The following is a 27,817-nucleotide window of genomic DNA, read 5'->3' as shown; positions in this document are numbered from 1 at the left end:
AATTGAGCCTTCTCGGTCAAGAGAACCCTAGGGCCACAAAAAACTGCAATTCCCAGGATTCCTTAGCACTGACCCAGGGCATTTAAAGCGGTCTCAAACTACATTATTTCTGCAGTGTGTTTTGGGCCTTACTGGGAGAAGGGTGTAGCACAAGCTTTTGTAGACTGGGTCAGCTTCATCAGATGAGACCCTTTGCATACTGATACAGATCCATACAGTTTTGTCTTTAAATATTACTGCAATGCTAAAAATTTGGGGACTGACGGAAAATGTCATGGTGTGGGGGAGGAAGCATTCTTATTTGTGATGGGAATGCCATCATTCCCTCTGCAGCTAAGCCTTTGTCTCTGGGGATGCCTGTTTTTCCCCAAAGCCACAGTTGTGCCTTTAACAACTACAATATGAGAATTTTTTCCTTTTTTTTTCATGGTGTATGTGTGTGTGTGTGTGTGTCATGGAGATGAAGTGTTGGAGAAAGCTTGACGCCCTACCTTTTTCGGTCAGGCAGCTGCTAAAGCTACTAGAGCACTCCTGTCAACCAGATACTGAGAAGTTTGTTTCCATAATGGTTTCTGACTGCATGAGGAATCATTCTTGAATTTAGCAGGCTGGTTATGCCTTTGAGAAGGAAATGCAGTCTCAATTTTGCAGGTGGAATTTTCAGCAAAGGTACCTTTGGGGAGGAAAAATTTATACAGTTTGTGGCCAGAGGACCTTGAGAATACATTCTATATGTAACAAATAGATCCAAAATGCCCAGTGGAAGGCCATCACCTTTTTCCTTTTAATGGGGAAGTTCTTCACACACACCTTTATTGCCTCTGAGAGGAGGCTAAGTCTGGACAAGGTGTCATTTCAGATGTACTACAAGGTAAGATGGCAAATCACCTAAATACTGATTTGAATCTCCATGATGAAGGTTGGCCAATTTGTTACACAAAAGAAAGCACAGACAAAATCCAATTAAGCTAAGAATGTCATGGATTTCCATAGGCTTGTGAAAAATATGGTATGACAAGGGGGAACTGTTAAAACAGAAATGAAAAGAGATGAAAATTTGTTTCATTCTTAACATGCAGCACTGTGAATGTGTCCAGAGTTTGGAAACAATACTGTTAAAAACTATAATACCCCAAATCCTCCAGCCAGCTAGACCAGCAGCCATGGTGGTGGATGTGTCTGAATGCTTTGGCTCTAAGGAGCTTATCAGATGGACTTTAATACTGGGCGTGGGAGGGAGGCAAGGATTATCGCATGCTAAATCGCTGCCTAATAGCCTCCTGCCATTAGCCTGGGTCCAAGCAAGGTCCCAGCCAAGCTCCAGTCATGCTCTGCCAGCACTTTTTAGAAGCTGGAAGCTTTCTGGCTTCTAAAAAGTGCTGGCAGAATGCGGCTGGGACCCGGGCTGATGATGGGTGCGATTCAGCGGTGATTTAGCATGTGATAATCCCCGCCTCCATCCTGCGTCCTGGCTGTGGCCTGGGAGGCTGGAGCTGGTTTTTAAGGTCATCTGATAAGCTCCATATCTGGCACAGACTTGCTGAGATATTTCTCACATCTCATCTGTTATCACTTAACTCATCTTTATTAGGACTGTGATATAATTTCCTGCTGTCTGCTAAATAATGGGCTTCTAAAGGGATGCTGAGAGCACTTTCCTCTAACTAGCTCCAACTCTCAGTCTCAGAAGACAGGGCCTCCAAAATATCTGGATTCGTGGCTTCTGTCTTTTTGGGTAGGTGATACTTTCTTGATGTGCATTCCAATTGGTTTTACTCTTATTACAAATGATGTACATCTGGAAAAACCTCACAGAGGTCAAAGGATGAAGTTCATGGATTACATGTTTATGTTCCATTCAGTTTCAGAGTCTGAGCCATTCTGATTCCCCCTGAATTTCCAGGAGGGTAAAAACACATTAACGTTCATTTGCAATTATAAAACACCCAACAGATAAGGAGAATAGAAAAAAAACATGACAACATCAGATTCTATGACCGTTGCAGACACAATTCAATGAGAGATATTCCATCAGAACACACTCATTCATGCACCTGTAAGTGCACACAGGTGCACGCACGCACACACACACACACACACACAGTGAAGTCAGAAGTTCAGCTATGGAAGTGGTTGACAGTAAAGACTCTGATATATTATTCTGCAATACAAAAGAAGAATTTTGACTTAATTGCCCTATTATAAATTTGCTAAAAATACAGCTATATATTTTTACATGATTTTGTTTCTTTTCATCTGAACAGAAAAATAGACTACTCTGGAATGTATGAAAGTCACATGACTTTCTCCTACATTTATACTTACAGAGCCAACACAATGGCAAACCGGAGGTACAGCAAACATCTGTACTTTCAACCAGAACTTTATTAAAGCCATATTCTCCCTGACAGGTTGTTTATAAAGCAACCTACATGACTACTTTTGCTTTGTTTTGGTTACCATCTACAAACATATTGATAATACAAGAAAAATTGACTAAGGGGAAGAAGAGTGACAGTGAAAACTCTATGCATTTGTCTCATTTGGAGTAGATTTCCATAACTAGGTTTTTATAAGGTGGGATAAATACAGGCATTATAAATAAGGGGTTTGGTGGACATGTCCATCTTGGATATTGCACAGAAGTTCCCTCCCCATATTAAAACAGAATGGGTTATATAGGGTCTTCCTCATACAGTAGCAAAGTGAGAGTAATTTTGGCAGGCATATATGAAATTTCGATTGGCCAGCTTCCTCATTGAAGGGCTCTTGTGGAAAGTGAACAGAGAATTGGAGAACTAGCTGACAGAGGCTGCAGGGCTATATTGGTGTGAGAGAGAGGAGGGAGAATTCAACAGGTGCAGCTTTTCCCCATCATAGTCTACAATGTAAAACATGACACTTGTGCAGTTTCTTTCTGAAATGCTGATAGCTGAATTCCACGTACTTTCCAATCCAAATACATTGAGAACAGCCCTGGAAGTCAGCCATGGAAAGAAATGGAGCACTGGAAATAAGCACACCCTCAGTCTGGAGGAAAGCTGAAATACAGTGAGCCCATTCTGTGATAGCCAATCTCATGAACAGGTTGGGTGAATCCATCCTTGGCCACATACAGTGTAGCAACTACATCACTGAATACCCACTGTTATTGTTGCTTCACTTGGTGACTGCATTAAAGGCATGATGTGGGAGTTTCAGAAGATTGTTCGAACCTACCAAATGTCATGTGGAGTGTATCAGTCATGAGAATGTGGCTTTAGTGACTTCCACATGAGTCTGAACTGCCCCTGTTATATGAATCATGTTTGTACCATTCATCATTGTCAAGACATAAATATATAACAGGTACAAATATTATCAATAGATTACATCTTCTTTTTACAGAAAAGAATACTGTTTTGTTCAGAAATATTCTACCTTATTATCTGCAAAGGGAAGGAAAGGCTACAGTTTAAGTTAGCCACAGTTGCTAAGGAAACATGTCACATGGAATTAAACACAAAATAAGATCCATTGGAGAATTTTTCTTTAAAAAAAACCTCAATTGTTTTACCACATTGTCTGTTCAGAGAGGAAATACACAGTCTGTGGGTTATCTTTTTCTTCTTTTGAAATCATTAATTCTTGAGCCTTTCATTTTAAAAAAATGTATATTCACAGGACACCATATAATACTTTTCATTTTCTTGAAGTGTGCTTCGGTGACTTTTTTTTTTAAAGAAAAGGCACTGAGAAATCTACCACAATCACAAATACAGTTACATTTCCTTTCTAAAAAAGAAAAAGAATGAAAAAAAAAAGCTTGATGCTGAGAGAAACTTTGCCTCCCAACTAAGTGCAAAAGTCTGTACTCTTTCTTTCCGCCCATTCATTAACATTGTGATGTTGATTGTGCCAAATGCTAGCAAAAACCTAGACAATACATGAGAGCTACAAGGCCCTGCCACTGTAGAAATTGGTCTGTTTGCTAGCTTGTTTGTTGGTATGATGCATAACCAATGGCATGGAGGATTAAAATGGTAACAGATTATTCTGTATTCCCCTCTGCCTTCCACTAAGGTTTACTGCTTTCTTTCTTTTTTTAAAAAAATCAATTAATCTAGATAACTGGGGTCGCTTTAAGTGTTTCTCACCAGCTCAGTTAGTAGTCCTCCTCTATGGTGAAGTCATTCACTTGATCTGCCTCTTCCACTCATGATTGCAGTTTAAATTAAGTGGTAGGAGGTGAGAAGAAACCTCACCTGGTATATGTGTTGCTGGACTGTACCATTTCCAGAGTCAGTGTCAGCACTCTGCTTCATGAATCTGGATTATTTATTACTCTTCACAGCCCCAGACTCCCAGCAATGCTAATTACTTGTGTCTAGCTACCAATCTCATCATCTTGTCATTCCAGGGCATCCTGAGAAATTAAAACTTCAGCCTAATGCGGGCAGCTATTTAACATCCCAGAATACCCTAGAGCAATGCAATTTCAGGGACAATGTGGAAAATTAAAAATGGAGCTTAGGTACAAGCACATCAATTACTGTGGTTGCCCAGTACTGCCACTATTTAAACCTACCTGGGCTACTGATAGAAGTAGAGGACCACCTGAAGTCATTTGCCAAGTCATTTTACTATTACAACTGACAGCTGGTACACACAATTTTAGACAACACTGGAGAATTGCTGACAGCTGCTAAGCAGGTTAATTATACCTAATAAATGTGCATGTCTAGAGCTAAGTCATAACCTTATTTACTACATTTCTGTCATCCTTTCTTTCATTGGAGGAGCTCAAGGCATTGTTCACATTCCTCCCACTCCATTTTATTCTCACAACATCCATGTGAGGTTGCTTGGGCTGAAAGATATTAGTGAATTGTCTGAAATGGTCCAGTCTAGCAAGAAAAACAACATGTGGTGAGTTGGGGAGAGCAGCTTGTTTGTTTTAGCTCTGAGTCCCATTGCCATAGATTTGCTATCAGACACTGCTCTTTGTAATTCAGCTCACCTGCCCCTGACTAGGTCAGCCAACCCAGCAACAGGGATGGCTATGCACCGAACAAGCAAGCAAATTATAGAAAAGCATCATTAAAAGAAATGTGGTGAGTGCAACTAGACTCATAAGATTCTTTGCATTTTCACTTTCATTGCAAAAGCTTTTCGCTTCGACGTAGATTTCCCAGTGCATTCACAGTACATCTGTGCTTAATTGTACATACAATTTAACTGTCAGGCACCACATTATTTAAATTCATCTGGGACACAAAACACTGGGAAGTTCATTTAGGGGTGCATCTACACTGTAAAAATAATGCAGTTTGACACCACTTTAACTGCCATGGCTCCATCCTACAGAACCTGGGATTTGTAGTTATGTGAGGCACCAGCACACTTTGACAGAGAAAGCTAAAGACCCTGCAAAACTACCAATCCTGGGATCCCATAGGATGGAGCTAAAATACTTAAAGTTGTGTCAAACTGCATTATTTCTACAATGTGGATACACCCACTGTCAGCTGCACTGAAATGAATGAAAGTTACAGATGCGTTACCATCATTTTGTGCTGTTCCCATTCATATCAGCATGGGGCAATCCAGACTTCCATTTTTCATTAAGTACCAAATGTGAGCTAGAATGACATGTTCACAAACAGGAGAAAGACATACTCTGGAGCATACTGTATGCTCAGCTTTAATTTTTATCTTTCTATAAGAAATCTACAGGACTTTGGTGATTCACACTTAAAAGATAGGTTTTTCATGATACCTTTGAATCCAGCTGTCAAAAGTAACCCCAAATAATTCTACTTAAAAGTTTTGACTTAGTATGTTTGAGATTTGTGTCACATTTATCTTCACAAGGAAAAAAAAAGAGAAAAGGGTAGGGTGGGGGCTTTGGTTACAAGGAGAGTTGCACCAGTTGATATTCCAGGGTTTGTTTTTAAATGCCACAATTCATTTGACTGTCATTTGTGAACCAAATGTTTCATTTGAAGTGCTAAATAATTTCTCCATATGGCTATATTTATGTACATTTCCTTTCCTGATATGAAAAATACAGTTCCTTTGAAAAAAATGTATATGAAAGAATCAGCTTTAAAATATGCAACATCAAACTCACTATTATTAACTCTTTTTAAAAAAATTATCAAAAAATTAATTTTCCCTGAATTCTTTTTTTTAAAAAAACATTTGTGCTGATGATGGACACAACAGACTTGTAACACAAACAATTTAGGGGTTTGACTTGCAGATTTCCCATTTCACTCTTCTTTGCTTCCATCTGTAACTTAAGCACAGAAGTAATACTTTTCTGGACCAGACTACTACATTTGGATCCTTGCCAGTCCTAGAACTGAAATAATTTAAGTCACTCTCAGTTAAATTACACATCAAAATTGCCAATGCAAATGGTTTTCACTCCTAAAACAGGAACGTCTAGAACCCAGTCCTAGGCATGTTTATGTTCAAGTAAATTCTCTGTGTTCAACTGAACCTCATAGTAAGCCTGTTTACTAAATCCAATTCTTAATCCCAACTAGTGGAGAACCATTGAGTCAATAGGGCATATAACTCACTGGGACTAAAAACTGGATTTTAGGCCAAAATGTGTGCGACTACAGGAACATAGGAAGCTTGCCAGGACTGAGACAGATCACACTGGTTTATTTGTGCCACTATTCTTGACACTGTTTGGCAGAAGCATTCCAAGATTTCAAGCACAGTTTTCCAGCTTTACTATGGAGATTCCAAGAACTGAATTTATATATAACCTTTTGCATATGAAACATGTGCTTTACTGCTGACCTTAAACTCATTTCCTAATAATTATTTGATGGTTACAACTTAACTCAGCTCCTCTAAAGTACACATATATTAATTATTGTGGGACTGGCCTTAGACAGATTTTTAAAGTAATACTTTTTAACAGTTGGGCCTTTTGAAGTTCAATACTCAGTTGCTGTCTCTGTAAAGAGGTATCATTTTGGTTAAATCGTGCAACTCTTAGCATGAAATGAGACCACACTACCCTTACTGGACTAAGCTGCTGACAATTTGGTTTTATTCACAACTAGATATGCTGGACTCTATGTTCATGTGAATGGATATGGTAATGTTGGTAGCAGACCTTTGAGGAAACATCCCAATAGTACCAGATCAAAGGAGCAAATGTGTAAAATATGTACCTCCATACAGTCTTGTGGAAAGGACTAACTTAACAAAGTTAAACATAGCAATTTATATGATAAATGTTGCTTATTGCTTTTTGTCCATTCATGCTGCATGCATTAGAGATGGAAGTACAGTACAGTTTGAACTGACAAGAATGACATTCTGGAACAACCAAATAGCTATTTTGACACCAGAAAGGTAACTAGTGGACAAAATGGTGATCTCTAGAAGGTGGATAGTTGTTTTCAGGGATGCAGTGGATTTCAGAGTTTCACTTAAAAATTATATGCCAAGACATGTTGCACATTACACATTATAGTAGATGCAGTGTGCTCCAGTTAATGATATCCATAGTTAAAAGGGTTGATCTCAAATATTGGACAAAAAGCCAAATATCACTATTGTCACTTCTTTAAACCCAATTGTCAGTCTCCACAACTAGAACAGACTTATAGAATGAATAGGTATCAGTTTACAACTTCTCCTTGGTTCAGTTGGTCAAGTCTAACTGGAGCTAATAATGGGATTTAGGTCTTAAAACAGTTGGTGAAAATCTTGTAAACCATCAGTGGCTTAGATCCTACATTGCCCGGCATACAGATGGATCTTCACTATGGCTACCCATGCACCTGATTTTTTAATGTAAAAGCACCCTGAATGGCCAGGACTGATGTTTTTCTGCAATAGCCCCGTGGATGGCCATTCCATGGCTGATGGAAAGTGAAGGAAATGAGGAAACATATGGCTATACCCCATAGCCAATTTCAAACTGATGGCATCTTCCACCAAGATCCACCAGCTTCTTGATGGATGATGTCATTGATCTATCTTTGATACAGGACATAGATGGATAGATTCTCCATTTCCTACACTCTCCATCAGCAAAACATTAAGTTGGTGGAGAAAGTTGGTCATTGCAGATTGTGGCAAAATATACTAACCACTGCAATGGCCAAAAAAAAGAAGTATGTAGATGTAAGGTGGACTTAGCTTGCATGTGTCTCTGTCAGGATACCGGTCACTCTGTCCAGGTTTTTTTTCTTTCAAAGAGCTACACTTGTAGCTTTTACTATTTACTCTGTCACCACTGTAAAAACACCTATTTAGGTTTCTTCTAAGAGGAATGGATCAAAGCCTCTACTGTAGGCCAAAACAAGAAAATAACAACTGCTTTATCTTTAGCCAGGTTGCTCTGAGCTTCAGATCATGCCTTTTTAAATATGATTTTCCTCCATTGTCCTTTTTGAATGGCAGTGACCTTAGGCATCTGCTTATACAGTCTACCTCTCACACTGGATAGTGAGAGTGTAGTGTATTTTGAAAGAGAAGTCAAACTCAATGACATATATATTACAGTAACAATGAGCACAATATCAAGTGTTAGCAACACAGTTATCACACAGTTTGTTACCAGCTAGGTAACAAATCACAGATGTGATGAGGCACAAATCAAGATAGTGCTTGTTTTAAAGTGCTAGATTTTGCTAAATATACATTCGATCTGGTTCGCTCTGCTCCACCTTTGTCCAAAGCAATCATAAAATCAACATAAAGTGCTTTTAATAACAATACAATTTAATGATACTAGATTTGATATAACAGTATAAGTTATAAATCTAAGCTGGTGCTGCTGTTTATGTTTTTGCTTAAAATGGTAAGGATAAAAAGAAATTGTTGAAGCTTTCTAAGATCTTGGCCTTGATTCTCTTCCCATTATGAAAACCCAACACAATTTGTTCTGATTTATATCAGTTCAAATGAAAGGAGGATCAGGCCCCGGGTCCATTGCTTAGGATCAATTTTTTATTTTTATTATTATTTTGCATATTTCTGTACTTAAAACTTGCATATCTTTTTATTCAACACTATTTAAGTGCAAAATGTGCTAGAAAGATTTCTTTACCATGGCAAACAGGTTGGGTGTAAACCCTGAAAGTGTGTGCAAATAATCCAGGGCACAGAATCTGAATACCTTTTTGTACTATTTATTTTAGTTAATCTCTTTGCCAGTAGATTTGTTCACAAAGCTAGCATGACTTTCCAAATGCTGCACTTTCCATTTGTTGGTTTTGGGTAGTAAGGATACCTTCTCCCAACACACAAAGGGATGAAATTCAGGTTGTACATGATAGGGTGACTTGGAGGTCTCTCATTCACGGGGTCACCATAAATTGAAGTTGACTTGATGCAGCTAACAACAACAACAAATCCATTTCCAGGAATACCAACAGAGCCCTGTGTCACTTATAAGATCATCAGAATACCTCATTCACACACCCTACTATTTTTAAGTGCCTTCCTAATTCCTATTTAAAAACTGCTTTCCTGGTCTCAGTTTTGGTGTTCCTTCTAGCAGAATAGAACATGCAATTTTTAAACAGTTTTGAAGGGGTGTTTTAGATTTAGGATACAAATGGTGCAACTCGCCTTGCCGACATTTTAAAAATAAACCTTGAGGTCTCAATGAATCTTGAAATATTAAGCACACACAGAGAATTTAAAAAGTTTATTTCTCAATTCACTGATTTTGCAATGTAGCCATAAGCTTACCCAAGCCCACCCTATTACCTTCAGACCTCATATCCATCAAAGAAAAAGGGAATGTTGGGAACAGTTGCCCCTAAGCAAAAAGTGTTGTGTTTCCGATTGATGTATTCCTTCTCTCAATTTGTTCCAGTATTTGACTGTGACTGCTTTGGCCTTTAAGAGGGTAATGCAAATCAGTTACTGGCATTGCCATAAAAGAGGTCTGTCAAAAAGGGAGAGTGAATAGAATATTTGGTCAAACTGATTTCAACAAAGGAAACTGAAAGGAGATCAAATTATGATCAAGATGCACGGTTTTCATTTTAGTTGATGACTGTAACTGTTAAGGACAACAAATCTGTGGTGGATCCCGAGGAGTTCTGTTCCCTAAACCCATCTTGAGGGCATCCTCTTGTCTTTTACAAAAGAGGTGGCTTGTTTCAGTCAAAGGTTCATGCCATGCAGAAGCTCTTCTTTGTGTGTCGAGTGTAAAGGCATTCCTTTTCAACTTTCAACAAAATGTTCTGGGGCACACATCAAATATTTGGATCACGTGTGTTACCATGTCCTCCTCCACCTGGTAATATGTGAACCTCAGGTGAAATGTGATTTTCTAATTTGACAGTTTCCTGGCTACCATGGGTTCTTCCAGTGATATTTTCCATGGAATAAAGACAATTTTGACCTACACGCTTGGGCGAGGAGGGCAAAGCAGCAGTTTCTAAGTGGTTCTTCTCTGTTCTATAAACATTATCCCTTTGCCTTAAATAGCCACTATGCGAAATGCTGTATTTGGGGCTTGTGTTTCCTGGCCGGGATTTTGGAGGGCTTGAGTCATACAGCAATTGACCTTCGTCATCAGTGTCAGCATCAATATATTTATGTATCCCAGCATCATGGAAGTTAAAAACTACTGCTGCCTGCTTCTCAGGTGACCTTATGGGAGTTCTAGCACTTGCTGTAGTGTAGACAGAGGTTTCTGGGCTCATTAAGGATCTATCAGAATGTCCTGAACTATCTGTAGCAGCACCTGTGACTCCCCTGTTCTTGAGAGGATCTGGATATATTCTCAGGACATTTGAAGCTCCTGATCCTATGGCATCCTCTTCCATAAAGTTAACTTTCAGAGATCGTAGCTTGAGAGGATTAGTAACTTTTATGGAACTTCTGGGGCTTTCTATGAAAAAGGTAGAGCAATGGCCACTTTCTAGATTTGGTTTTATCTCCATAAATTTTGCCCCACTTCCCTCTGGTCTGTACGGGTCCTGAAGTGGATTCTTCCCAGCTTTGCTAGGCAATGTTGTTAATGGGCTATGGGAATATCTCCCAGAGTCAGGAAAATCTGTAGCACAGCTTATGTAACTGTCAATGCTTGACATGCTCCTCATGTCAATTATTCCATCTGCACGAGTGGTCAGCAAAGGGACCATAGGGCCAGGCATGGCTTCCATCTCTAATTCTTCTTTTTGCTTGCTCGGTTGACTTGACTCCTTCATGTTGAGGTTGGGCTGTGACTGAGCTTTTGCCATTTTATTGTACATGTCTTCCAGTTGTTGAACATTCAGATGCTGAGGACTGGAAGAACACCGAGCCTTTTCTGGTGATCCCTGTTCTTTTGTCTCTAAAGATTTGTTAGAGCTAGTTTCAGAGAGTGATCTCTTGGCCCATTTCCACTTGCTTGGGGATAAATGATTGTCTTGAACATTATCCTTTTTCCCTGCATCTTCTTCCTTTTTCTCAACAACTATGTCCATTAGTTCTATACTACGGGCAAAAGCATCTTTCATATTCATGGATACAATGCTCCCATTTCTTTTTGCTCTTTCAAGAGCTTCTCTGCGTTTGATGGCTTTTTCCTGCCTCTTCTGTTCTTTGTAGAACTCAGAAAAGTTATTTACAATGATTGGAATAGGGAGGGCAATAACCAAGACCCCAGCAATACAGCACAACCCACCAACAATCTTACCTAAGAGTGTTTTAGGGTAGATGTCTCCATAGCCAACTGTTGTCATAGTTATTGTTGCCCACCAGAAGGATGCTGGGATGCTCTTGAATTTTGTATCTTCCTCATCTTTTTCTGCAAAAAACACTAAGCTTGAAAAGATCATAATGCCCATGGCCAAAAACAAAATGAGTAATCCCAGTTCATTGTAACTTCTCCTCAGTGTAAATCCCAGGGACTGCAAACCAGTGGAGTGCCTGGCTAGTTTTAGAATTCGTAGTATCCTCATGATACGAAATATCTGAACCACTCTCCGCACATTCTGGAACTGAAGTACACTTTTGTTTGACTCTGTGAGGAAGATGGTGACATAGTAGGGCAAGATGGCTAGTAAGTCAATAGCATTCAATGGACCTTTGAAAAACTTCCATTTCTTAGGAGAGGAAAGGAACCGCAAGAGGTACTCCATTGTAAACCATGCAATGCACACTGCCTCCACATGGGCTAGTTGAGAATTATCCGTGGCATGTCCAAATTCATCTTCACCTTGGAGTTCAGGAAGTGTGTTGAGTGACAAGGCAATAGTAGAGAGGACGATGAACATGATGGAAATAATAGCCAAAATCTGCAAAGAAAATAGACCATGGTTAGTGTGACGGAAAAGATTAAATATTTAGCTCCAATAAATTGATTACATATTCTCCAAAAAGATGGACTCCCATTCCCAGTTAAACAAAAGGCAATATATGCATAAAACTATATATTCAGGATTATTACTTGTGAGGAAACTAGGAAATAAAAATTAAAAGGCTCTTTTTAGAACAATCAAGCTGAAATGCATTAACACAGAGGTAGGAGAAATGTGGTGCTCCAAATGTTGGTGGATAGCAATTCCCGTCAGCCTTTCAGCAACTTGGAAAATGGTGAAGGATTATGGAATTTGCAGTTTAACAATATCTGGAAGACCACACATTTCCCATACCTGGGGTTTAACAAATGTTATAATTATATAATGTATTCATTGTTGGCATATCTTGTACTAGGTGTGTGTCTTCTATAATCCTTCAAGGTTACTCACCACATTGTTTACCAGTTTATGCTCAACTGAGCCTCAACTAGTATATCATTGTCCATTTCTAATTACTTTATGCATTTGATGCCATACATTGTGGCTTATGGCAGGTTTGGGAATGATAAATCAGTTAAGTCACTTTTTCTGCCAAATGTAAATATTACAGTGGTCACAGTGCATTAGATTCCAGGTAGAGCTACTGACTTGAACAAGAATCTAATTAAAATAAGATATTCATACATTGCTCATATAAACTGTCAATTCCAATCACAATCACACCTAATGTACTAGGATCATAGTGCTAAACATTTTGTATTTGTTAGGAGTTCACGAGAGATACACATATTATATTGCATTACATATTATTACACATCACAGAATAAAAACCTCTGCTCTGGTAACATACTATTTGGACTTCTAAAAAAAATTAATTTATTTAACATGTTTTGTCCTAGTCTTTCTATAAGGAGCTTATGTGTGGTGCACATGAGTTCCTGCCCGATGAGTACATGCTCCCCTTCTTTATTCTTACAACATAGATGTTAATTAAGTTAGGCTGAGAGATTGTGCTTGGGACAAATTCATCCAATGAGTCTCATAGCTGAATGAGAAACTGAACCAATGTTTTCCCTGTGCTGGTCCAAAACTTCAGTCAATACAATATATCAGCTCAGCAATGGGCCTTCTTTTTGAGAGTTCAGAAAAAGCAGGGGGTCCACAATATATTAGGCAGGTTGTGGATGGTGGGTCAAATTATACATTACGGAGAATGCACATTTGCTGTCATTAACACATTTTTCCTCCAGCAGTGAAATTTCCTCAAAGATACATGCTTAGCAATCTGACTGAAGTCTGGCAGTAAGCTTGCATTTAGCTAATAATTAAACACAAAAGAAACGATACTAAATGGAAAATATGGCAGTGGTGGTGGGTAAGGAATAGCACATGATTTGAGAAACATATGTCTTTCATTACTTGAGGGAGCATTGCTTCTAAATATATCCTAAGGACATGGTGTGGTTTGACCCTAACAGGGTATACAGAATATATTTTGCCAGTTTAAAAACAATCAAACTGGTTCCTGGCCTGTTTTCAAGTACAATTCAAAGTGCTACTTTTAACATTTAAAGCACTACACATCTTGCAACAAGAATACCTTAAGGATCTCCTTTTCTCACATGAGCACGCCTGGATGTTACTAATTTTTCTCAGGAACCTTTTACTCCCCTTTGCAGCTTTGACCTTTGATGACTGTCATTTTGCCATGTTCCCTGGAATATCCCATGAAACCCTGGGCCTGCTGATGGTTTCTCTGTGCTGGTGAATGCACACCTTCTTTGTTTTGCTTTGTTTATATATAAAACTTGCAGCAAGAAAAGCCAAATTGTACAACTTGTATAATTTTTGAAATGTTTGCAGTTCTGCCTATTTGTTCTGTATCAATTTTTCACTAGAAGAGATGATTATTGAACTTAGGCTGTTGAGCTTTGGACATATCATGAAATAGTAAATCACTGGAAGATTAATACTTGATAAAGCAGAAAGCAGTAGGAAAAGGGAAAGAACACATTGCAGATGGAGATGTTCAATTAAGCAAGCCATAGCTCTAGTTTACAAAGCCTAACCATGAATCTTGGATGTCTCTCATTCACCAAGGACTTTATCAGACAAGGGAAATTGGAAGTATAATCCAATGGCAATCCGAACGCAATCATGGGGTTTCACGTTATTGTGTGATAGACTACCACATGCAAATTTGGACAATGGCATGCTATTTTCAGGCAATGGGAAGCCAGTTCGAATGCAATTCGCATTCACGTATATTCACTGAACTAGCGAATTCACGTGAATGCGTTCTGGCCCCACTTTCTTTCCATTCAAAATTAACAGAAATTCCTCATGTGTGATAAAGTCCCATGTTACTGTAAGTTGAAGCTGACTTGACAGGAAATAACATCAACTGCTCATGTAGTCAACTGACATGATACTGAAGGCACGCTTTTCACATGATTTTGAAGCATATCTCCATGACATTAAGGGTAAAACATTTCCCTTTCTTTTTTTAACAAAAGGCTGAAACTGCTATATGTCTACTATCATTGCCTTTATTTCTCTACATTTAGGTAGAATCCTGTACATGCATTTGTTTCAAATGACTTACATCCTTCATTTCCAAAGTATTCATATTCCTCAAAAATATTAAAAACACTGCAATGATATCATAAACCCCACCATGTACCAGTATTCCTGTAATGGAATAAAGCAACCATGTAAAACAATATACCATTGAGAAAAGTACTAAGAAATGATACCATTTGATGGAACAGTACAATTTACACCAACTGATGGAAAGCAGAAGATAAGCGGGGAAGTGTTAGTATACTCTGCAACCCCGTGCCATATTTGGGCTCACCATATTTTCATATCTGGGATCAGGCATGTTCTAAGAGGTCACAATGCCCTTTGGAGCACCAGGGGAATTTCCCATGGTAAGGACACGAAGACCTGAAGACATGTGGAAGAGTGTGTTAATTGCTCCTTCCTCTACCTGGGCTCTCTTCCCATCGCCTTGCATCATGAGACAAAGGAGGTCTCATTACACTGAAGGCAGTAAGCCAGCACTTCTTACTGTTTTTGTAATTCTAAAGTCTACAGCCATCAACTGGTCCAGAATCCCATTGTCAATTCCTGGGAAGACCATCAGGTCTTTGTTACAGTGCAAGATTGTATCTACCATCCCTTGAGGCTAGGATATCAGGTGTAAATATGAATTACTGTAACACTGTGGATGTAACTGAATCGCTCATGTGCATAGAGAGATTCTTTCACTCACCTCAGACCTCATCTCAGCCATTTCCCACTTTCCATGATCTACTCTACAGGACAAGTAATATCTCCCTCCCTACAATTGGACCAGCTATCTTATTTCCATACTTCTACTATGGTTAGCTTGGTGTGGTGTATTTGAGTCACTATTGTGGATTTAATTTCATTCTTGCATATTTCTGAATAAAAGTCTTCTTAATTCACCCAAACCTGGAGTCCTACTCAGTACTGGTATACACAGGTTCAAGTGACCCTAAAGTTACCCAGCCTCTCGTAAGCTTCTTTGAGCTAAGCAAATTCCCCCAGCATTTAAAGAGAAGCTGACATGTTTTTAACTGTGGTTTTAACTTGTGTGATAATAATATTGTAATGTTTTAATTGTATTTCTTAAGCTCTGTTGTGATCCTGCTTCGATCCAATTGGGAGAGGCGGGAAGATATAAATAAACTTGATGATGATGATGATGATGATGATGATGATGATGATGATGATGATGATGATGATGATGGGGACCCCCAGTCCCCCATCTGCCTTTGGGTAACAGAAGGAAAATGGATTTCACAGGAAAGATGTTCCAAAATGTGGATGCTATAACCGAGAAGGCCTTTCCCCTTGTTCTACCCAACTGTGCTTCCCTTTGGTTCAGGATAAAGAACAGGATCCCCAGAAGATCTTAGTGTATGGATATGCTGATATGAGAGAAGTTTTAAACTTATCCAGGACCCAAGACATTTAGGATTTGAAAATAATCACCTTCAGAGCTCAGTTCATTGTCTACTAATTTTAGTTCCTGCCACCTGTTTCTTATCTTATTTTATGGCCAACACACTGGCCTAAATTCTATGCTTAGTCCCAGCTAGCACGAACCAGAGGCATTTACCTCTGTGTTGAGTTGTCACTCAAATATTGATTCTGTTAGTCTTCTCAAATTGGGATCGACCAATAAGATTTTGCCCATTGTCTCTTTCTTTGAAGGTGTTTAAACAGAAGCTGGATGTCCATCTGTCAGAAGTGCTTTGATTTTTTATTCCTGCATGCCAGGGGATTTGACTGGATGGCTCTTGGCCTTCCAGGTCTATGATTCTATTAAAGTGGCATGATGTTACTCCCTGTCTGTGTTTATGTTGTCACTCCATAATCCCAGTCACTTCCCATTATGTTTTGTATTGACCGAGGGCTGTCATGGTTCACCTACTCCAGTGCAGTATAGATCTTATAGTTCAGCATCAGAAACTTCTCTGGGCCACTGCCAAGATGTCCTGGCTCCTAACAATATTGCTCTCTTGGAATATAATTTAGTATACATAGGCAGGATTCCGGGAACATAGAACAACAGCTCTTTGTAGGAGAGCTTTCCCTCACATTGAATTGTTCACACCCATGTAGGTGAAGACGTTCCTGGTTGACTTTTTGTGTTTTCTAGTAATTCATTAGAGCTAAATTATTCAGGATAATCAGGACATATTGAACATATAATTAAAACTATAGTAATTTGATTTTATATATATCATGGTGGTTGGGCATAATATATATATCCAACTCCTTTCCAGGCAAGCATTCTCTGAAGATGCCAGCCACAGATGCTGACAAAACGCCAGGAAGAAACTCTTCTAGAACATGGCCACATAGCCCAAAAAACCCACAAAAAACTATAGCTACTGGGAGATAATTACACACTATTTTACTCAGCAAATGAACATCTAAGATGAAACAGAGTGACAATAAAAGTGAGGAGTCATGTAGCAAAAGCAGTCAAAGGATATAATGCAAAGTCTGACCAAATAATAGCAATAAGACCTCAAGGAAAACTCATCAGTCTAACCACAGTCCAAGTTTACTCTCCAACTATAGAGGCAGAAGAAGAAGAAATGGAAAGAGTCTGTGCTCGAGTCCTGTGTGTGTCCTGAGTAAGTCAAACAGTGGGCCAGGGTACAATCAATTGTACTCAGAGACTTTCCAGTTGCCTCTTTCCTCCATAGCTCTGCCCCATCAGTAGAAAGCTTATATTATTATATTATTCACATGAGAAATGTATTTTCTCATAGGGGAATGCCTCTTAACCCCTTGCCCCTACAACTTGAGAAAAGGAACCTGTGTCACAGTATTTCATAAAATAATAGAGTCAGCCAAGGGGAATAAGCAGCTGAGGGGAGAACCCTGATGAGCCCAATGATTTCACAGCTGTGTTTGAACTAACCTAGCTCTGAGATGATATGGTTCTTGTAGTCTTAAAAATAAAACCCCCACAACAACCCCAGATGTTGACACCCTTTCCACAATTCCCCCACCCCATACAACTATGGAATAATATGAGAATCCACTCAAAATCCCAGAAAAATGAAGTCCCTCTTCAAGGGTGACACCAGAAGCAAAGAAGCAATACCCAAATACCTGTTTTGGCTCACAACTCTATGCAGTGCATGCTTTCGCTGAACTAATGTTTGAGTTCCAATCTCTTCCCCGGATCCCATTCAAGGTCATGCACCCTACTGCAGTTGTCAAGACTATTCTTGTCACCGTACTCTGTGCTTTTATCATCTTAACACCAGAAGATGACACTTTGAAAAGCTTGTTACACCCGGCTGCTTTGTTCACTCAAGGTATTTCATTTTTCTTCTTTTTCCTAGCTACTTTCATCTTATTTTATTTTTATTTTATTTTTTGCTTTTGCCAAGTACAAAATGTGTTTGGTGACTTTTCGATAGTTTAGTTCAATCAGCAATGAGGCCATGAAATCAACTAAAAGTAATTAAGCCAAAATTATTAGTTTGATTGCTGAAGAAGGTTCCCTTTCCTGAATATGCATGAAAATAATTGATACTTTCACCTCAAAAACAGGGGGTAGGGGAGGAAACCTATCCATTTTTTATTGCCACACATGCTCTGTACTTTTTCTTCCTTCAAAAAAGGAGGAAAACAGCAGCATTATCAAATGCTTCAGCTCGAAAGTTATAATTATGTTTACTGGAAGGAGATACCAAGTTGCTGATGATATGCTGGTCTGCTGAATTGTGAAAAAATAGCAAGAGCATGCCAACACCATCCTCATAATTCAAAAGCACACAGCAGAAAAACAACAACCTATAATTAAACAAATATTGCTCATGGCTTGTGTTTCTTGAGAAACTCCATCTAAACTATGAAATACTGCATGGGTATAAATACAAAAATGTCTGTTTACCAGTACCAAAGCATGGTGACCTTCCATTCAGTGTAATGGTGTATATGAACTGCACATATAAGAAGAGAGCGTAGGAAAGTTACTTTTAAATTACAATACCCAGATCTTCGGACACCATTGTTGAGGGTTTCTGGGAGCCGTAGGAAAAAAACCAACATTCTTCCAAACTCAGTGCAAAGGGGTATTGTAGCACTTTTGAGACTGAGTTGTATCATAAGCTTTTATAGACTTGGTCTACTTCCTCAGATGAAGTGAACTCAGATGCATCTGAGGAAACAGACCAAGTCAATGAGCTCTTTTGCTATGACTTATTTCATTCAATCGCAAAGATGCTACAAGTTCCCTTTGCATACTGATATTCCAAACTAACATGGCTATGTCTCTGAAATTTTTCCAAACTCTAAATACAGTCTCAACAGTTAATCTATTAACAGATCACTTAATAGGTGAAGGATAGGGAAATCTCTCAGTTTTTCTTTCCCCCAGATTCTGATGCGTTTTACACCTTAATTTCTTTATTTTAGAAATAATTCTTCTGAAGAAACTTGAAAATTTGGGCAAATTCTTTATAAGTAAGCAAACAAATTTATCTTCCATTTGCATCAATGAAATCTAATGGATTTCTACCATGGAGAGGACCATGCTTACCTACTTGTCATGGATGAATTGAAAAGAAAGTTTTTTTATTTTTTGGAAAATGAATTGAACTGAAATTCTAACCAATTCTACTTTCCTGTAAGGCTTAGAAGGTTCTCAAGGGTCAACTATATACATGCCCTCCAGCATTTCACAAATGAAGATTGGGACACATGAGGTCAGACAACATCAGAATGGGGTCAAGATGGCAAACACTATGAAGTGAGCAAGAATGCAAGTGAAGAAAAGCTGCAGCAGTCTGCCTTTGTCTGAGAGTACTGAGAATGGTAAGATTCCCTTCTCTGTTCTCCTCTCCTCTGCTCTCCTATCCTCTCTGCTAGGTTGTGAACAGGGCTGGCTCTAGATATTTGGCCACCCTAGGCGAGAAATATTTTGGCGCCCCCCCCCCCGGTAGCCCCTCAAAGTATAGAAAAATGTAGGACATGATGTAGGACAAATTGTAGGATGTTCAAAAAATGGAGGACACGACCAACTAAAGCCAAAAACATTAATAAAAAACAATATAAAGTCATGTTTCTCAGTTATGCTCAAAATGGAGGACATGGGATGTAGCTTTGTGTGGTTTGTGTGTTAGACTAGGACTCTGGATACCAGGGTTCACTTCCCTGCCTATTGGGTATATATATATAGTGGAATCCCTAAACCTAACCTTAACCCTAACCACTTTAACTCCTCAATACTATGGAGTTATAGAATTTATAGTTTGCAGTTGCACCAAAGCTCTCCAACAAAGAAGGCAAAATAAACATCACCCAAAACCTCTGCATCACTTTAATTCAGGCTGCTATCACACTGGAGAAATAATCAGTGGTGTTTAACACTACTTTAACTGCTCAATGCTATAGAGTTGTGGAATTTGTAGTTTGCAGTTGCACCAGAGCTCTCCAACAAAGAAGGCTAAATAAACATCACACAAAACCTCTGCATCACTTTCATTCAGGCTGCTATCACACTGGAGAATCAATGTTGTAAATAAATATCCCACAAAACTACCCAAAAGCTCTCCAACAGAGAAGGCTAAATATTGCACCTTTTCTGTCTCTTCTTACCTGGGTGTGGGGAAAGCACGCCTCAGGGCACACAAGTCACAGAGGAGGAGGATTAATAGAGAAGGGAGCTTCAGCAATGTGGCAAACAGCAGCAGAGAGAGCCAGCAAGAGTGCAAGTGGCGCCCTGGGGCTTGTCTGGGCTGGCTGCCAGTGTGCGCCCCAGCCAAGCGCCCTGTGCTCTGCACTCCTGCTGATCTTTGCTCTTTGCAAACAGCAAAGAATAGCAGGGGCGCAAGTGGCACCCGGGGCTTGTCTGGGAGCACGCGCCCCAGCCAAGCGCACTGCACCAGTGCCACCCCTAAACTTTTGCCGCCCTAGGCAGCTGCCTACGCTGCCTATATGGATGAGCTGGCCCTGATTGTGAGCAAACTACTTTTGCATTTTGAATTCAGTCTGCAACAACTGAAGTAAGATGAGGACAAATGGTGAAAGTGGGAGGAGGAGAGAGAAACTGGAACATTTTAAAAGGAACAGAAAAATGATAGGCATCCACTCCTTTATGAAGAGTTTCCATACTGTGAGGAACATGGATATAAAATCATGACTGCTCTTGGAGAATTGTGTTATGCAGAAACCTAACACAACCAGATCTGGGATAATTACTTTTTTGGACTTTAGTTCCAGAATCCCCCAGCTACCATGGCCATTTACTATACTGGATGGGAGATTCTAGAAGATTTAATTCCAATAAAGTAATTTCCCCCTAAAACTGAATCTTGGCAATTAGCTTTTATTTTACAGTAAAAGGGGAAAGGGGAAAACACAAATTGGATTTTGAATGAAGCAAAGCAGATTAGGACACACAGTACAGTGGCACTCTATTTTAGCTGGAATTTAAATGATAGCAGAAGGCAGGGCTTGGTGGGCTGAAACATTTATTTGCTATTGAATATTCATGAATGGTAAGGATGAATGAACAGAAGTACAAGAAGCCTGAGTAAAACAATGAGAATTGTCAAAAGAGAGGTATACATTTTGGAAGATAATGCAATGGTGGTCAGTGGAAAAATATTTATTTGTTACATTTTAACATCCAAAGTACTTTACAAACTATATTCTAATATTTACTTTTAATTCACAAAGTGGACTGCCACTTCTATTTCCAACATGATCAATGGGAACTCAGACTAAATTCTGGGTCACATGCTGAGTCGTTTATGGAAAAGGAAGGACTTGAACTCTGCCCCAGATCTCTCCTTCTCCATTACTGCTCTTAATCTATATAAGGGAATCAAAAGGGAAATGCTGAACCAAACAGGAACATAGCTGGTGAGGCCATTAGTCTGCCATTTTCAGGCAGAATTCAAAATGTTGGTATTGATTATAAAGCTATGTATTGTTCAGGTCCAAGGTATTTGAAGGACTATATGCTTGTATAGAAACCTGTCCTCCTTTTGAGATTTGCAGAGGTCATGCTCTCTGTCCCACCACCTTCACAGATATATTTGGAGGAACACAAGAGCAGGCCTTATCGATGGCTGCTCCCAGCCTCTGTAGTATCCTTTCCAGAGAGCTAAACTGGTATGCTCCTTACAATTTTCTATAAGCAAGTAAAAAACAGGCAATATTTTCTGGCACCAACAGTACTTGTGTAGCAATATACTCTTGGAGAAATTCTTCCAATGCATTGCCAAATAGATCATCCAGGAAATTAGAGAAATGTAAACCAAGAATACGGGTGCTATTCAATCAGAAGAGAAACATAATATTCTACCAAGAAAAAAATAATAAAAAGATTATGGAAGCAATGCACAGAAGACCTATATAAATGAAAAGGAAAGATAAATAAAACATGGAAAGAAAAACCATATGAAGATGAATCCCAAGTTCTGGAAAGTGAAGTAAAAGCATCACTCCAAGCAATTGGAAAGAATAAATCACCAGGAACAGATGATACCAATAGAACTGCTGCAGTGTACGGAGACAGAACTGACTTTAGTTCTAACTAAAATATGTCAACAAATATGGGAAACAAAACAATAGCCCACAGATTGGAAATGATCAGTATATATTCGCCATCCTAAAAAAAGGAAACACAAAAGAGTATAGCAACTACAGGACCGTTTCATTAATCTCCCATGCAAGCAAAGGCATGCTTAAAGTTTTGCAACACAGACTTCTACTAATATGGAGTGAGAAATTCCAGAGGTGCAAGCTGGATTCAGGAAAAGAAGAAGCACTAGGGTTCACATCATAATCATATAATAATAATAATAATATGTTTTATTTATAGACCGCTATTCCGCAATGATCATAGCGGTGTACAGTAAACATCATAATGCAATACAAAATACAAGGTTATATGATTATATACATTATATATATATATATATATATATATATATATATATACATACACACACACACACACATTATATATACATTATATGATGTATAATGGAACACCAACCAACGAGCAGCAGGCTTACACTTAGACAAACTGAACAAAAAGGGAACAACAAGAGATATGTGTAAATCTAGACTATGTCTATTCACAAGATATATATATCAAGATACATAATTACAAGAAACATCAATAATCGACAATATATATCTGAAGAGTGAAGTGGTAACAGTCCAAGTACACAATGTTGCTGATTTTAGCAGTGAAAGAGGTTCTACTGCTGTGACATAATATTAGAGTCCAAAATCTAAAAAGCAATGATGATGGATGATGCTTGGAACAAATCAACATGAAGTTGGAACTAATAATATTGGCTGGTAGCAGGGTCCTTATAAGTGAAATTCAGATGGGACGGCTACCTCCGGAGTCCTGTGTGGCCGTTTCGACTCACCAAGGTCTTCATCAGCATATTAATTTCATAACCGGAATAATATAGTACATTGTGTGTTCCATACTTCTAAATACACAAGGTTGACAATCAAAGATATATTAATTACTATCAGCAACATAATACAAAATATAATATAATTAGCAAACGAAATTGAATCATTATGTCTTACCCACAATATTAAACAGCTTGGCTTGACTGATAAAAAGGATGCTGGTACAAGTTCACAGGAATACTCAGGACAGGAGGCTACCATCAGAGGTGAATATGGAGAAACAGAATAGTTCCCAATAGGTATCACCCTATCTATTCAATTTATATGCAGGAAATATCATACACAGAGCAGGTTTGGACATAGAGGAAGGAAGAGTGAAGATCAGAGGAAGGGATATCAGCAATCTAAGATTTGCAGATGACACCATACAACTAGGAGAAAACATCAAAGACTTGAAACAATTGCTAAACACAGTCAGAGAGGAAAGTGCTAAAGTAGGCTTGTTATTGAACATTAAAAAAACCCCCACAAACCACAGAAGAGCCACAGGAATTCAAAGTAAATGATGCGGAAATTTAAATAGTAAAGATTCCCCATACCTGGGATCAATCATTGATCGAAAAGGGGACTGCAGTCAAGAATTCAGAAGAAGACTAGGATTGACTAGCAATAAAAAAACTAGACAAGATCTTAAAGTGAGAGCTGGACAATGAAGAAAGAAAATAAACTTATATGAGATGCAATGCTGGAGAAGAGTTCTGGGAATACCATGGTTGGCCAAAAAATGGGTACTGGAAGCGATCAAACCTGAACTCTCTCTGGAAGCCAAAATGACTAAATTAAGGTTGTCTTATTCCAGCCACATTATGAGAAGAGATGATTCACTGGAAAAAACAAACAATGCTATGAAAAGTGGAGGGCAATAGGAGAACAAGACGACATACCAGATGGATAAACTCAATTAAGGAGACCACGGCCATGAGCCTGCAGGACCTGAACAGGGCAGTTGAGGACAGAGGGGTTTGGAGGCGTATCATTCACAGAGTTGCCATGAGCTGAGGCTGACTTGAGGACAGTTAACAACAAAATAATATATAATAAAATTTTAATAATATACTGTACATTATATTCTTCTCTTTTGGTGGACAGGATAACAAGAAGTCACCGGCCAACATACTGAACACACATTGGTAAATGGAACCCTCCAAGGTTAATCCAGTGGTCTCAGTACAAAGATCTTCCAAAGACTGCCAGTCCCAACAGCACTGGTTACTGAGATGTTCACAATCATATTTCTCCATACGAGAACATGGAGACCTATTCCCTTAGTTGCACATGAGAAAAAGACAGCTGATGGATGCAATGTTGCACAACTAGAAATAAATTATCTATGTATATTAGTTTATTCTCAAGTAGCTCTTATATTTTTATGGACTATGGATATTCCAGATTGAAAGCTTTTAATACTAACAATAAAGGCACTCTGCCAGTGTTTTGTCTCTTTCTCCTTAACAGATTTTTCCATAGTAAGAAAAAGTCAGACGTGTGTGTGTGTAGGATTATGTGTAGAGGATGACATTGTGTAAAACTCCCATATAATTTATAAAATGAGGTTGGACAATGGTTAGAATTAGGGTAGTGAACATTTGTTGATGTGTAGCTTGTAGTAGTTTCTGACTTACGGTGATCCTAAGGCAAACCTATCATGGAGTCCTCTTGGCAAGATTTGTTCAGAGAAGGTTTGCCATTGCTTTCCCCTGAGGCTGAGAGCATGTGACTTGCACAATGTCACCCAGTAGGTTTTCATGCATGGCAAAGATGGGATTTGAACCCTGTCTCCAGAGTCACTGTCCAATGCTCAAACCACTACCCCACTCTGGCTCAATTTAGCCCTTCTCCATTTTAAACAGATTTGAAAATGCTTTCTGCTTTTACCAAAAGCACGTTTGGAAAAACACTTCTGCGTGCATAACACAACACAAGAACTGGTGGCTTTTGCAAGACAGGGGTGAGGGAATGGTAGATCAAACAAACTCCTTTTCTTGCATGTGAAATCCCCTTTTGTGAGATCTTTCAGTACACAGAAAACCGGACCATCTTGTGGGTGTGGGTAGAGTTGATTCAGCGCTCTGTTGCCAAAAGCACAGGATTTTGCACATGAGGAATTGAACCCAGTTCAGACTTCTGTTCTAAGCAGTGAGTATAAATGCTTACTCTTGGCTTTTGCTGTTTTGCCAGCTCTGCCTAATTAAGAATCCTGTAAAACTTTGAAAACTAGCATAATATATTTTGTACCTTTCAGCTGGCCCAATAAAGGAATCACCACAGTAGAGATTTTGTTTTTGTTTTGGTCAAAACAGCCCTAGAATGTTTTTGATCTGTGAATTCCAACTTGAATTGCAAACTGGGGGGGTGCTAAACCTGAGGAAGTGGGATTTTGCATCACCATACACTAGGAACTGTTTTTCTGAGGACTACAAGGTAAACTTGTTCAACACATAATTTTGTAACCCATCCCCTCTAGCATTTCGGAGATGAAAATTGTGACACAGGTGGCCAAACAACGTCAGATTGTGGTCAAGATGGCAAAAATTATTAATGAAGAAGCGCAGACAAACTAGAAGAGGCTGCAGCTGTTTGCTTTTGCCCAAGCCTACTTGAAAAGGCAAGATTTCACCCCTCCTTTCTCTCTCTGCTGCTGACTTAACTGAGTGCAAACTAATTTTGCATTTTGACCTCAGTAGGACTAAGGGGGAATGTGGGAAAAAAGAGAGAAAAATTGGGACGTTCTAAAATCAGTTGAAAAAGCGAGATGACAGAGGATTAATTGAGACTGTCCCTGTAATATCAAAACAGCTGGAGGATACAGTACACAGACTGGAGAGTACAAAGCAGGGTTGCTCAACCAGGGCTCCTTGGGTTCCATGAAAAATTGTGATTAAAATAAATAAACAATTTGTTTTGTTTTGTTTTTGCTGTGGATATAATATTTAAATAAATAATAATAAAACTTTTATTTATATCCTGCCTCTCTGTCAATGTCAATCAGGGCAGTTTACAAATTAAAATTTACATACAATCCCATATCCCCAATTCCACCCTCCCCTTAAAACATAAATTAAACCGTAACAATTTAAAATCATACATTAAAACAACATCATCAGTATCAACAACAACAATCAGGCAATAAACTGTGGTGAATTCAGAGGTGTAAGAAGGTTCAAATTGGTGGCTGGGTTTTCTATTCAGGAAAAGTCTGCCGAAAGAGATTCGTCTTGACAGCTTTCCCCCCACCCTTTTTTTATTCTATTCAAAAAATTTTAAAATAACATACATATAATAAAACATCTAAACATAAACAGAAAATATTCACACATATAACAGTTGATTGACAAATGAAAACACAAAATATCACATATCACAAATAGAACAGCTGTCCAGACTGGTGATGTGACAGATCTCTTCCAGCAGGCCATTCCATAATTTGGGAGCGGTTGACGAGAAAGTCCTCTGGGTGGTTTCAGTTAGCTTAGTTTTTATAGGTTGCAATAAATTCCTCCCAATCGACCTGAGTGCGTGGGGTGGACTGTATGTAAGGAGGTGGTCCCAGAGATAAGTTGGACCCAAGCCATTTAGGGCTTTAAAGGTGACAACCAACACCTTGTACTACACCTGGAAACTAATAGGCAGCCAGTGAAGCGATTTTAGAATAGGTGTTATCTGATCACTTCTGGTTTTACCAGTAACCAACCTGGCTGCCATATTCTGAACTAATTGAAGTTTCAGAACTAAGCACAGGGTAGCCCCATGTAGAGTGCATTGCAGAAATTTATTCAGGGTTTCTCTGAGAAAATTATCCCTGAAAATTATGTCAAAGGTTCCTCTGGGGCACAAAGGTTGATAAAGGCTGGTAGGGAGATTTCCCCAACGGACTAGCTGCAGTCTTCCCTCATGGTGGCCTATGGCCTTGTACTTGATAGATACAAGTACAGATTTCAGAGGGAGATGATGTGTAACTTCAGGCACATCCAGACAGATTGAAAAGTCCCAGATTTCATTCCTGTTCTTTCCACTTTTATACTGGGTTAAAATAAACTGATCTGGATGGCTCGTATAAAATTCTCTGTTCATGCTGGGAGCGGACATAAAATATGTTGAGGTAAAAAATGGGTATGGATCTCCTATATAAAGCTTGAAAGAACAGAAACAAAATCTGGGACTTCCTTTCCTCTGGATGCTGTTTTACTATCTTTGCCTGATGATAAAGCCTGTATAATTTCATCAACTAGCAAGATATATTTTGTGCCTTTTAGTTTTTCTAATAAAGATTCCATCACAGGATTGACTTTGTATTTGATGTTTTCATTTTTGTCTTAAGATCTTTGTCATTTCTGATCTATCTGCCTGTTTCTTGTAATATTCTTTTTTATATATATATACCGCTATTCCAAAGATCATAGTGGTGAACAGCAAGTAAGCTAATTAGCAAGTAAGCTAATTTGCCCCCAACAGTCTGGGTACTCATTTTAGCGCCCTCGGAAGGATGCAAGCCTGAGTCAAGCTTGGGCCCTTTTGCTGGTCTTGAACTCGCAACCTTGTGGTTTCGAGTGAAT

The 27,817-nt window shown here is 38.9% G+C and overlaps 1 protein-coding gene across 1 annotated transcript in view; it reads right to left on the bottom strand.

Moving 5' to 3' along the window:
* Positions 1–9,391: 9,391 nt before the first annotated feature.
* KCNB1 (potassium voltage-gated channel subfamily B member 1) overlaps positions 9,392–27,817 on the bottom strand; it is a 267,474-nt gene continuing 249,048 nt past the window's right edge. Inside the window, exon 3 of the mRNA XM_089513851.1 lies at positions 9,392–12,257. Within this exon, the coding sequence (XP_089369977.1) occupies positions 10,227–12,257 (2,031 nt within the window). The 3' untranslated portion in view covers positions 9,392–10,226. The remainder of the gene's footprint in view (positions 12,258–27,817) is intronic.

Source organism: Sceloporus occidentalis, unplaced genomic scaffold (assembly GCF_023333645.1).
Source record: "Sceloporus occidentalis isolate IW3139 unplaced genomic scaffold, rSceOcc1.0.p SCAF_3, whole genome shotgun sequence".
NCBI lineage: Eukaryota > Metazoa > Chordata > Lepidosauria > Squamata > Phrynosomatidae > Sceloporus > Sceloporus occidentalis.
The sequence above is the reverse complement of the archived record's forward strand: the minus strand, read 5'-3'. Positions and strand labels throughout refer to the sequence as shown.